The 13,856-nt window shown below is 39.0% G+C and overlaps 1 protein-coding gene across 1 annotated transcript in view; it reads right to left on the minus strand.

The window, feature by feature from the left end:
* Window positions 1-12,408, minus strand: part of DGKH (diacylglycerol kinase eta) — a 157,285-nt gene extending 144,877 nt beyond the window's left edge. The window contains exon 1 of the mRNA XM_075199767.1: window positions 12,122-12,408. Coding sequence (XP_075055868.1) covers window positions 12,122-12,178 — 57 coding nt within the window. The 5' untranslated portion in view covers window positions 12,179-12,408. The remainder of the gene's footprint in view (window positions 1-12,121) is intronic.
* Window positions 12,409-13,856: the final 1,448 nt, after the last annotated feature.

Here is a 13,856-nt window from a genome sequence, read left to right on the forward strand (position 1 = left end):
GACTGTAAGCTTCAATGGGGCAGGGACGGATGTGAATGAGTTCTCTGTACAGCTCTGCGGAATTAGTGGCGCTATATAAATAAATGATGATGATGATAGTGGACAAGAACAGGGACTTAAAAAAGGACTATAAGTAGGATGCTCACTGGCTGCCTCAACAGGCAAATGTTGATCTTATCCTATTTGCCATTTATTAACGTTTATAATGTGCAATAAATATACAACTTATGCGAGCAGGGTTCTCTTACCTCTCTGTCTGTATGTATTACCCAGTATTGTTTTATTAATGTTTGTTCCCAATTGTAAAGCGCTACGAAATTTGCTGGCGCTATATAAATAAATGTTGATGATGATGTATATGGGACACTAAGATTTGCAACCTATGAAGCTTCAAAAGCATTGTAAATGTTTTATAAAATTTACAGTATTTATTTTAGCTGAATGTAAGCTACTGTGTAAAAGGAATAGTAAATGAAGTTAAACAAAAATAAATAAATAAAAAATTAGCTAGTTCAGCTGTCCATGCGAGAACCAGCCATACACAACCAGTGCCTGGCTAGGCTTCCCATAGTGGCTGCAGTCTACCCAGTATTCATCGTTGTGTTACGAGTAATAACATCGTGAGGCTAGAAGACTGTGATGCCAACCAGTGTGCCACAAGACCAGGTTGACTGTGTCACAAGAATTCCGGGGTAAAGGGAAGGGTTTCTATACTCTAGTAAGTAGTATTTCAGTTTTATGTACTGTAAAAACATCATGGAACAATGACATAACATGGCAGATGTGCCACAAGATCAGATGTGTTTGGAGTAATGTTTGAACATACTATTGACTTTTAGTTTTATGTGTGTATTTTCCCACATCTTCTTTACCTTGCTTTTAGTGATTTTTGTACAATCAATAAAATATTTTGGGTGTTTGGAGTGAGTACATTTTAGGGTACAACTTCTATCTAGCCATTCCACATCTTATTTTTGGACACTTTCTATCATTGACCATTTAGCCCTTAAGTTAGTTGCAAATTGGGATCCTCACAATTCATGAAATTATGGGCCAGATTCATATCCAAACATAACTTGTAGTTAGACAGAAGGGCCATGGACCTTGACCGTAATTCCGTCCATATTCAAGTCCGTGCAGATCCTGAGATACACCCAGATTCAAAGAGAAGTGCAAGTGCTTTCTTTCTAGAAGTCACGTTACATGTTAGACAGAACAGAGTGCACGGTATGCACATGTCCAATGTAAAGTCACATCAGAAAACGTTTTCCCTTCCCAAAATGTTGCAAATAAATGAACACCATATAATACTATAATCATTAATACAAATGAGCTTTAAAAAAACCTAAATTATGTTTTAATTTTTAACATTATATACATAAAATAGGATGTTCTTAGTGCGCACTGTATATACACAATGCGATTTTATAGTCTTTTACCTGCATACACGGTATCTTGTAGTACACGTGTAGTTTTTAATACAAACGCTGACAGTCGGCACTTACACCGGCAGCTGGTGCAAACGATACAGCTAAAAAAAGATGGATGTCCAGGACTTGATTCAGCCGCATCTGCAGTGGCACACCCTTAATGTGGCTTTACTATACATCGCCTGCTTTCCTCCACGCCTTCCCGCCCCTCCCTTCAAGACGTAGGCAGTCAAATCATTTGTGTGCGGACATGAATTGCTTGCATGTTCATTGGCATAAGCCACGTTCTGGTGCTTGCGTAGAACGATTTCACTCAAGACTTTGAACGCAAATGGACTTCAGTTCGGACATTGTGTCAGGCCCTATATATCTATACGCTGGTAGTCGCCAAGCCCAAATTTGCCGTTGGTTAAAATATTAAACAAAAATTTTTTATAATAAATTTGTTTGATTTATGCCATTTTGTAAAACTTCAGAAAAGCATATGGACATAAGCATTTCTGCAATATCCGTCTGTATGTTTGCATTAATGTGAGATTTGCCATATGGCATGCCAAGATGAAATTAAATACCGTACATAATCTTCAGTGGAACAGTGCCCTGGCTGGAAAAATAGTGGAATGTTCTTTGGACATGTATTTGTTCTATTCAGCAATGAGATGCCTAAAGAAGACATTAGTTCCAAGTATGGAAGTTGTGGGTACATCATATAAAGTTTCTCTGGTTACAAACAATCCAAATTGTACATAATTACACACAATTACACACATTTATAGTATTAAATGAAGATTAGAAATGTTGGGCCTGATTATACATCGATTTTGGGCATATCATACGAAAAAGGACTCTGCCCATGCAAAGAACCGGACAACACACCAGTAAATGCAGGCATGTCTGCTCAGTCTACAATTTCAGGAAGTGAAAGGGTCGGGAAGGGGCGTTTGGTCGTAGTCAAAGGGTGTGCCAAACACAAGTGCACGCAGCCACATCCTATTCAAGCTCTGGGAATCTCTAAGTTACTCATTTTTTCTGCCTTATCACTTCCTCCAGCTACAGGACTAGTCCGGAGTACTAGTGATGACAGTCTTATATGCATGCTTTAGCATGTGTTTATAAACAGGAGCAACTGTAAAAATGTCCTACACCCGAATTCATCAGAGCATGTATCTTCAGATCTATTCCTTGTTGAATTCAGGAGTACGAAAACAGATTTATATGTGTTTTTAAACAAACACACAAAATACATGCCATGAGGAATCAGGGCCTTTGTGCCCAGTAGGTAAATGTAGAACAACCAGATTGTCTATTAAATTTAGGAATCATGTTGCGGAATTGAATCAAAGGTGATAAGTCATCCAGGTGTAAGGAGTCTGGACAGATATTTGGGCATCTTTTGTAAAACGTGTTTGAAATCTAGGGACATCCAACCAAGGTTTGATGTAACACGTACAGTTTATAAAATATTATACACAAGTTTAGTAAGGAAACAATAGGCTCATCAGTGACGGAAAGGCAACCAGGTGCAGAAACGTTTATTGCAACAGGTCTGGCCCACATTGGATCTCGGTTAGCATCTGAGGCTCAAAATTTTCACATACTGTATTAAACATGAATTTAGGAGTATATTCTGGGGAGGCAGTAAGGGTGCACTCAATCAGCACATCTTAGGTCACGATATGCTTGGCCATTAAAATAGCACATCCCACAAAGTATTAGCTAAATGCAATAGCAAAAGCAGTATTAGCCATCACATGATTCTTTATGATTTTTATAGGCTACTGTAGAAGATCTCAAATAAATGATTTATGACTCATGCCGAATTGAAAAGGTTTTATTAAAAATGGTCAGAGTAAAATTGGTCTCTTGTCTTGTTTTCCTTATCTATGTATTCTGCATGTTTTTTTAGATAATAAGATTCTGGCTACTCTGACTCAATGCTTTCAAGCACTGCTGTCACATAGATTAGGAACATAGACGAAGAAAAAAAAAATGCAGAATCAGTCAGGCATCAAGTTGATTTTATGTTAAGGAAATGAAGAAAGTTTTAGAGGCTGAACTTTTTTAATGGTTTAATGTAAAGGATATTTGGACTTGGCTTTTAACGTTAGTTTTTGCATATACAATACACTACTGCAGGGTCACTATAAATGCCACTAAGCATTTGTCTAGGGCTGGATGATAAAATCCAGTCTATGAGTGAACAATTGGAGGGCTTAAGACTGCTCCTAGTTGGTTTGGGAATTAGTTAATTTAAATATAAGGATATGTACAGAATTTGCTTCAATTGAGATTGAAGTTGAAGAGTGACAAGAGGGGTTAATGAAAAGTACAAAACTATGAACATAGAAGATTCCTCTTTGGCCTGTAGAAAACCCAGGAATGGCTATAGGCGAATCTGCAGGTTTGGGGCTCTGCCAAGTTTGTTAGAATTAGGATTTGGGCTTAAAAATAAATAAAAAAAAGAAAAAGAAAAAGTGTTTTGCGGTCCATAGAGTAGTCTCTCCCTGTCTGTCTCCCTCCCTCCCTCCCTGTCTCCCTCCCTGTCTGTATTAGGGAATTTAGACTATAGGCAGGGACCGTTATCAATGAGTTCTCTGCACAGCGCTGCAGAATTAGTGGCGCTATATAAATAAATGATGATGATACTTCCACTGAGAAATTGTTTATTAGCTTTGTGAATCTTTTTGTGGAGGGGATCAGCTCCGTACCACTATATCCCTATCTTTATATTCTCCATGGAGCTCTTGTCTTTAATGCTTTGTCACAGCTAAAATACTTGTCCCCTGGAGCACTAGAACAACATTTCCTCATTAAAAAGAAAGACCTGGCACAGCTATCCTCACTAGTGCACTTCTCTTATCTGTATTCCTGTCACCTCAATTATATATTATATTCCTCACCTGTTTTATACCTTTGAGTGGCCTAAAGCGTAATTAATCTGAGATTGGTTTGCAGCTTACTACAGAACAGAAATTAATGTACAGACCGGCAGAAAAGGCACCAGTACGGATATCAGCAAAGCCTGAAAGGGGAATATGCTCACTTTCCCAATTCTGATGGGGTTTTTAGTATAGTAATGGAGTATTTTTAGCATAATATAGTGAAAACAGGAATTTAATAAACGTTCTCATTCTTTCCATAGTTACTTTCACCTCCATCTATTATTCTACTGACTAAAATCACAGTTTGGAGGTGTACTTTAGCAGAATAAATCAATTAAAAATATATTAGATTTTATTCTGACTTTACATTTTTAGGGTTACATGTGGCACATAAAGTGTATCTGAAAATGTGTGTGTTTGTAACTGATTAGTACTATAATAACTTATCTTCACATTTTCACTCTTATTACAATAGCATGTGCTAACATGTTCCAACACTAGGAGCACTGTGGGAGTCTTACCCTCCTGTAGAGAAGTCTCAGAGACCACTGGTGTGGCAGTCTAACTGTATGGAACAAGTGACTCTTCATCTTCAAACTTCTCACTTTTTCATTGTATTGGACATAATGTTTGTTCCAGTAGAGCTTATGGGGCATATTTAACAATATGCGTTTTTTTTTCCACAAACATTTTCATTCCTTACAACAATGGAAAGGAATGAAAGATCATGACCATTTATTAAAAGTGTTCAGTCGGAACAAGTCACAATAAATTCGCTGTCCCTGCTGTGAATACCTATCGCCTATCTCTTCTATAGAAGAGATGGTGGCCACCTTTGTGATCGTCACTGGAGGAGAGAGCAGGTAAGATGTGGTGAGGGATCTAAAGATCTCTCTACTGCAATGCTCTCTCCATAGACTTCAATGCCCAACACCATCTCCAGATAGCGTCAGCCATCAGGCACCAGTTCTGATAATCTTTAATTTTCAGAAGTTGCCAAATCACAAATATAGCTGCCCCCATAATAGTTCCTGCAACTTTTGAAGGTTGCATCCCCTATATAATACCTTGACTTAGGTGTCATTGGAGTCTACTGAGTCAAAGGTCTGCTGTGGCAAACATCATGAAGAGACAAAGCACTATATTTAACAAGGCAGGCGGAACAGATTGTCATATTGTGGCCCGTACCAAGTCCAGGACGTGCACCAAGAGACAGCTTTATCCCCAGGGCTGCAATGTACCAGGATAAAAGCATCTGCAATATCCGGCTGGTTACTAGTGGATGGAAGTCTGCCCAATGAGCCTCTTCCAGACTTCCTATTGGTCTATATATGGCAACACACCCTACCCAGACCTGTCTTTCACAATTTGCCTTTTGCTAATGAAAGGAGTGAGCGTGGGCGCAGTACACTTAGAGCTCCTGCTGGGGGTGGGGATACCTCCCTATATATTGCTTTGTTTTTTATATTTGCCAATTAAAGAAATGGTAGCAGGAAATAGTGTTTTGGAAGCCCATTTTGGATTCTACTCAGTCAGGATTAAGCAGCAGGTATATTACCTTATATGGCACAAAGCAGTGATTAAATATAATCGGTGTGATGGCTGACAGGTTTGTCTATGCGATTTGAATAATTAACAGTAAATAATTAAACCTTTTATAAATTTACCTGGTGCAAACCAGGGTTAAAAAAAAAAAAAAAAATCTACATTATTAAAATATGCCATTGTATTTGTGGGCATGTGACTGAAGACATAGAAACTGTTTGTTTTCCTTTTCTATGTGTATAAATAACTAGAAATGAATGTATAATATTTCTGACATAGCTATTAAAAAGGCGTTGTGTCCAATTGTAGAATTATGTTTGCCTGCAGCAATGGTATGTACCCAACACAGAAATGTAAACATCTTATTGCATATTATTATATTCTAAAGACACTTATAACCACACCTATTCATTTGTGTAACCTTTACTCGTTGCATATCACTGCACTCCGCAATGTCTAAGCATGCCAATATTCGCACAAAGGCTTGTGTGTCTAAGTGACAATTTCACCTTACCACCTTCCAATGAAAATCTTACTGTACTTTCCACAGTTAATGGACAACACTTCCTAAACTAGAACATGGCACGGTAGAAAGTATGCCTTTCATGTGTACAACAACAAAATTATCTTATGTGCAATCATATTGCATGATGCTCAGCTAATAAAAGCACTAGTGTCAGAGCACAAGGTAAGCTTTGTAAAGAGAGGTTTCACTCACACTGGATTTACAGGACAATTTCACAACTTAGAAAACTGAAGCTTAGACATAATTAACTTGCTCAGCAAGTCAGGGACTATGCGATGCTTGCTACATTATGCCCAAGACTGTGAAATTGAACAAATCCACGAAAACAAGTTTATTCATGTTTAACGGTAACACAAACTAAACTGTACAGAAAAACTAATGCCATCCCTATATCTGTCCTGTATTTGGGGCTGCCTTAGGCATCATGAAATTAGCAACTCTACACAAATACAAAAAAAGGATGAACAGAAGTTGCATGATCCTTACCGTTCCCTGACTGCAGAACTGGAATAAGGAGGAAGGGCAGAGAGCTTCTGTCATGATGGCCAAGCCTCAGCAGGTAATCCATACATCCACATCTCTGGGCTAGGAGATGTCTAATGAACACAGCAGCTCATTAGATTGGTTATAGCTGCTGTCCAGTCACAAGCAGCATTAATTCTATACTTCCTGGTCCACAGCAATGAATGCTATAGATAGATTTAGATCTCTCCAGGTCTGGCTACCACTCTGAACCTTCTCCTGGTAAGAGTGGCTGAAACCAGGTACATGGAAAGGACACCGAGAAGAGCACTGCTTCAACTGGGTGGTATGATATAAAATGATTGGGGTTGTCCAAAAGTGGACAACCAATTTAAAGTAAAAACAAATTTTGAATTGAAGCAATCTAAGTTTGTTAGTTTTGGGGTTTTTTTGTTGTTTTTTTTTTTTTTTTTGGGGGGGGGGGGGGGGGGGGTAGGGTGAGGGTCCATGCAACTTTTTTTGCACACCTCTAAGCCTTTATAATCAAATAATAAATCCAGTTGTTCGTGAATGCTATTTAAACTATTTACTCAATGCTTGCACAGAATATAGAATGTATTACAATTTTTTTAAAAAACTTTTCAGAAATATAAAAGGTTCTATCTAATATTAATAAACCTTCAGTCTACTGAGGCTTTCGAAACAATTGACAAATATGTACATATCTGCATTTATTTCCTGTTTCTGTCAATACTATGCAGCACTGTTATCAGCCTCTGTTAACATGGCCTATACGCCTGCTGCAACTGTCCACTGCACAAAAATATAACTGACTAAAATGCAAATATGAAAATTCTTCAGTGCGCTCTGCGGTCACACTTTACTATGCTCTGGTTGCTCTGCATGTCTTGATTTGTTTGTATAGCCAACACCTTTATTCAATATTGTTTGTATGTGCCAGTCAAGCTACAAGGAAATTCATTTCACCTTACTGCAAAGGAATATACAGTATATATATATATATATATATATATATATATATATATATATATATATATATATATATATATATATATATATATATATATATATATATATATAACACACATATATACAAACACACAGTATATACATACATATATAGCCACACATTTCTTTTTCTTAAAGTAGCCTAAATCTTAACAATGGTAGACATGTTTACCCTATTCTTCATTTGCTTATCTAAGCTAAGAGAGGTTTAGTATCCCCCCTCCATTTCCAATGAGAGGCTATTGAAACAAAATTATATTACAAATAATAGCATTTCAGTTTCATGCAGGGATATCACTAAACACACATATGAATCCACAGATATTTTTATCAAAAGCCTGACAAGCCCATCACTAAAAGTCAAGCTTCTGTAAAGTGAAATGAGGTAAAGAAGTGTTTGTGTTTTGTTTTTTTAACTGCAAGGGGATGGAACAGACAACTGGACAGATTTAGTTGAATGGTGCATACAGTAGATACCATTGCTGCCACACTGTGCTGTGTGTGTTCATGTGGTACAGAATTTACACTGTAAATGGGCAGGGGGTACAGTAAGCAATTACATATTCTATGTTAACCACTCTGTAATATGTTGGTGTTTTATAAATATAGGATAATAAATAAAATATAAATGTTTATTAGGAGAAGGAATTAGTAAACCAGCTCTAACATATGTCCTATAGTGGTTTCAGATTTGCCGTTATATTATTAAGGAGTGGTCAGTTTATTTTGCAGACTATCCCTAACCATGCAATTGATAGCATAACATGTGCAGACAACCCATCGGAGGAAGAATAGGTCATTTAAGTAGCTCCGCTTGAAGTATCACTACTAGTAAGAAACACTGGTGGGCTGTTTATGTACAACAGTATCATGGGTGTATTGAGAATGGACAGTAATCCAAATAACATCCGGCCAACATTGGTCATATTTTGAAACAGCCAGTTGATAAAGTGGCAGATGGAAACAAATAACAGCTGAACACGGTTTCTACAAACAAAAACACTGGTATATCAGGAAAACTTTGCTTTGACTGACAGATGTCATTCCCTCCCATTTCATGATAATGAGATAATTTAAAAACTACAGGAGTTCATGGAAGAACCTGCTGGGTATCAACAATGCAGACTGACAGTGATAGTGTAATAATGCAGAGTGTGTTCTTGTGGTACACTGATAACTAAATGATGGCAGAGGAACAGGTTCTAAACATCACTGCAGATCACTAGCATCCCAGCAAAAAAAAAAATGTCAGTGTATCCATCTGTGAATGGACTTTTTTAATAAGATCATTTTGCATGCCATAAGGCTTGTAGAGTCCTGGGGGTAAATGGATTAAGCTCAGAGTTTTCTGGCGGGTTTGAAAAGTGGAGATGTTGCCTATAGCAACCAATCAGATTCTAGCTATCATTTTGTAGAATGTACTAAATAAATGATAACCAGAATCTGATTGGTTTTTCAAACCCGCTGGAAAACTCTCAGCTTGATACATTTACCCCCTGGAAAGGACTACTTGGTGTAGAGAACCACCACCAGCTAACTTGCCACACGATGGAACACTGGAGTTGACATGTGCCGCATCCCCAGTGTACCACACTTGATAACTGTTCAGTTCATGCATTAACGACTTCAGGCTGCTCTGAGTACCAGCAATGAGCAACTTCCTATTATGTAACAGTTACTGATAAAATAGCAGAGCAGCAAACAGTACTACTGTTCAAACAACAGTACATTTACTGGTTTATACTCTATGCATTCTATTAAAGTACTGCTATGTTGCAGCAATTAAGGAAGGGGAAAAAAGACTTAAAGAATAAAAAAAATGAATGTACAATTCCCAGTACTAACATAACCTTACAAGTAATCATATCTTATATATCATCTGAGGCTTCTATTTTAAAACATCCCATGCATTTTCCCACTAATATCCAGCAGGGTGAAAATGTAGGCAAAAGGGTTTTGTTTTTTAAACCCAGTCAATTAGAATATGTTTAAGTGGTGAATTTGAAAGTCAAAAGGCTTCAAATATGAAAAGGTGTCTGAAAGTATCCTTTACCGTAAACAGATTTATCTGAAAGGAAACAAATAAAAAGGCTAAGGACACATGGACTAAAGATTTAAACCAGGCCTGTCCAACCTGCGGCCCTCCAGGTGTTGTGAAACTACAAGTCCCAGCATGCCCTTCCAGCTATCAACTGGTTGTCTACCGGCAAAGCATGCTGGGGCTTGTAGTTTCACAAACATCTGGAGGGCCGCAGGTTGGACAGGCCTGATTTAAACAATCCCCTCCTGGCCCATCTCATACAATACTAGATGTATTATGGGGAGGAGACATTTGATTTAAAAACAGGTGCCTTTTGTTTTCTAAAGTGCATCTTTAAAGGGATTTTACATTTGTATTCTAAAATCCTTCCAAATATTGAGATGACTTGGGGTTTTATAATAGTCCTGAGACCCTCTTGTGGTTTCACTCTGACCCAGTCAGAGGGTGAGGTGCTCTAGGTCTTGTATATAGGGGTTATCGAAAGAACTAAATGGATGTTTAACTGTACCTAACATATACTTTGTTTAGTGTCTAAATGTAACAATGTCTCTAGTTTCCCTTCAGTTCATATTGTGCTTCCCCATTTGAAATACAGAGAGACCTGTTCTTGTTCTGAAAGTGAAGGATCACTGGCATTTATCACCAGCACATAACAAGTCTATTGCTCAGGATCCTGCATAATGAATGGGGCAAATACTGACACATACTACATAAACCTTTTATGTGCAATTATAAAGCTAAACTGTCAATAGACAACAACTCCCATCCGGCCGAGCCAGGCTCATCACCAGTAGATACTAACATCAGACACATTTGGACACATTAAAATATGAATACAGCTATACAGTAGAAGGAGAGTTTATTGCAATGAACAGTGCACCACGGGCAGGTATAAGTGGAGAATATGTGTCAAAAGAGGGAGGGAGGGGCCCAACTACTCCACTTGTGGCGTGTTTGTAAGAGCTGCTTCTCACATACTACTATGGAGTATGTCAGAACCTGTATTAAGAGAATGTGTAATTCCTCCTCCAGGCATGTATATCTTCACAGTGTTAGGTGGAGCTGGCATTACATGGAATAAAGCAGGTGTGGCCACAGATATACTTGGTCTACATATATAATCCTGTATCAGAATTGCAGATGAATAGATCAGCAATATTTGGCTGTAAGTAAAGAAGTTTAACAGCTTTGCATTTCATATCACAGAGCATAGGGTTTACATCCCATCCAATACTCCCAGCCCTAGGGATCCAAGAGACTACAGGGTTCTTTCTTCTCCTCATATAACAATTGGATTGACCAGATAGGTTTCTCACAAGCAATAATTTATAATGCTAATAAAGAACACAATATGTGTTATTTTCTTGTTACATAGACCATGCTCAGTACATGAATATCTGAAAATTGGGACCAAAACGTCTCACATTGCTACGTTAATAGATTTAGTTTCTTTTGCTACCCTCACTTAACAAAATTTAGGTGCTCATATATAAGAAGGTCAAGTCTGGATAGACTACTTGAGAAGTCATCTTGTTAAACTGACAATACATATTAGTTTTAGTATAGGGAGTCACTATCATTACACCCTTGCTAATGTTATCAGTATGGATCTTATTTAGTATTGCTAATGTAAAATTGCATTGAGTCCAGTCCTCAAGAATAGCACAGACTTTTTTAAAAAAAATCCTGCTAGCAGGTTAAGTATTATATGAGCAGTTAAACCAAAGTAATTATAGGATCATTCTACTTCACTACAGACCTTGCTGGTCTGTGCTATAAACAACTGACATACATGTATTAACAGTCACATGGACAGTGTAGAAACACATATATGAAAGGAAGAGATCTGTACCAGATCTGTAACTCCACATAATGTACCAATAAAAACAATGGAACATGTAAGAAGTGATTTAGCCGAGTTCTCATACATTACTTTAGTTATCAGGGAAAGCCGCCCTTTGCAGACAAAACTAGGTCAACTGAGCTCCAAGTAACGATCTTACAACAGCCTGGCTGTCAGTTGCCATCACAAGGCTACAAACAGTAAGAAACTTGGTATGACAGCGGCTATCAGCAGACACGATTAACCAGCCATGAAATGACCTGTACCGGTATGTGAGGTGGTGGAGACATTGTTTCCTGCACACTGCACCTTCTACACGGACGATCACATACCCCGTACTAGCTTGTCGTGCACAATACCCACCATTTCTTCCCACACCGGGCTCCGGCTACTGTAGGAAGGATATGCATGCTCCATCATCCCCCCAGGAAGTCGCCGAAGGGATCAGGAAGAAACAATTGCCACAGTCCCGGCAACACAGTGGGATAATAGAAGGGGACAGTGGCTGCAGCGATCCCTGGATATGGTGCGTGTTACGTCTTCTGTACCGGGCACAGCACTGGCAATATGGGGCAGCACCGTTCCGTGCTTCCCGCTCTCCACTCCTTACCAGTCTAATGCTGAAACTCCTTCACATCATCTTCCCTTCTTCAAACCCGCTGCCTCTCCTCCCTCCCCCCGTCTCCACGCCTCTCTCCCCCGCTCGTCCACTCACTGGTTGTCGCTTCCTGCCTGTTTGCCACCTATATCCAACTTCACTTGTGCTTCCCCATACTTGTCCTTACATCGCAGGCTGCACTCACTTCTGTTCTGTGCCCTCTGCAAAGCACTGCCTGGCTAAATCCTGACTGGGTGCGGGGAAACCAAACTTATTATATATATCATTCAACAGAAACTGAACGTAGAGACCTGTATAATTGTAATAATCACATCATCTGCCAACTTGACCCATTTCTTTGATTACTTGGTTGTTTCCATTTTCTCCATCTATTTAACAGTTATTGTAACCAAAAGTGCCAGTGAATGAGTGTGGATGTTTTCTCCAAGTAAATCACTTAATTAAACGCAGGTGACTGCAATTGGAATTAATTGGGAAACATAGTAGCAGAGTAGAATTAAATTGTCAATATCATACTTGCCTACTACTACTTGTACAAGGAAGAACTAGGCACTGCACATAGAGCTGCTAAATGCTGAAGGGATCATGAGAGAGGAGAGAGAGATATCAAAGTGGGGGTGTATACAGGGCCAACTTTTCCATTGGGCACGATGGGCAGGTGCCCGGGGCCCCATAGGCAGGGCTCCTAATTAGAATAAATAATCCTGCAAAAGAAAAAAACCTTCAAGAGTCACTGAGCAAGTACATCTATCTATCTCTATCTCTATATATCTATATCTATATCTGTATCTCTATACATATATATATATATATGTATACACATGTAGGGGCCCCGGTACACTGCTTCGACAGGGGGCCCATAATGTTGTTAAGATGGCCCTGGGTGTATACGGTGGTATACCATACCGCCACTTCTCCTACTGCCTTCATTTTAAAACTATCAAATTCCATTCGCTTAATTTTTCATTACATTTTTTTCATACCGAACTTCAAATTTCCATACCACCAATTCTAAATTCCTCCCTTAACTCCTACCTCTCCTCCCGCTCTTACTTTCTCACCTCTTTTCTTTTCCCCTATTGCCCTTCTCTTTTTTTTCTCTCAGCCCCTGCTCCCCATTTGTCTATCTCCTCCACCTTCCCTCTCTGCACCCCTTCACTCTTTCATTTCCACTGATCATTCAATATGCCTACGTTTCCAAAAGTCCAGGAGGTTTCCCAATATTCCAGAGTCTCTTGGACATTCCAAGAGAGCAGTCTACTATGCCCCAGTGTTTCCTTAGGATAACTGTCTAGAGCGGCAGTTCCCAAACTGTGCGCCGCGGCTCCCAGGGGTGCCGCGGCGCTGTCACTGGGGTGCCGCGAGCCAGACATAAAGAAAAACCCAAAGAACACATAAACTTACCAATCCGCCGGGCGCCGGGACTCGGCAGCCTCCTCTCTCCCGCAGCTGTCACTGAATATCAACGTCAGTAACAAG

This window comes from Mixophyes fleayi, chromosome 2, assembly GCF_038048845.1.
Source record: "Mixophyes fleayi isolate aMixFle1 chromosome 2, aMixFle1.hap1, whole genome shotgun sequence".
Taxonomy (NCBI): domain Eukaryota; kingdom Metazoa; phylum Chordata; class Amphibia; order Anura; family Limnodynastidae; genus Mixophyes; species Mixophyes fleayi.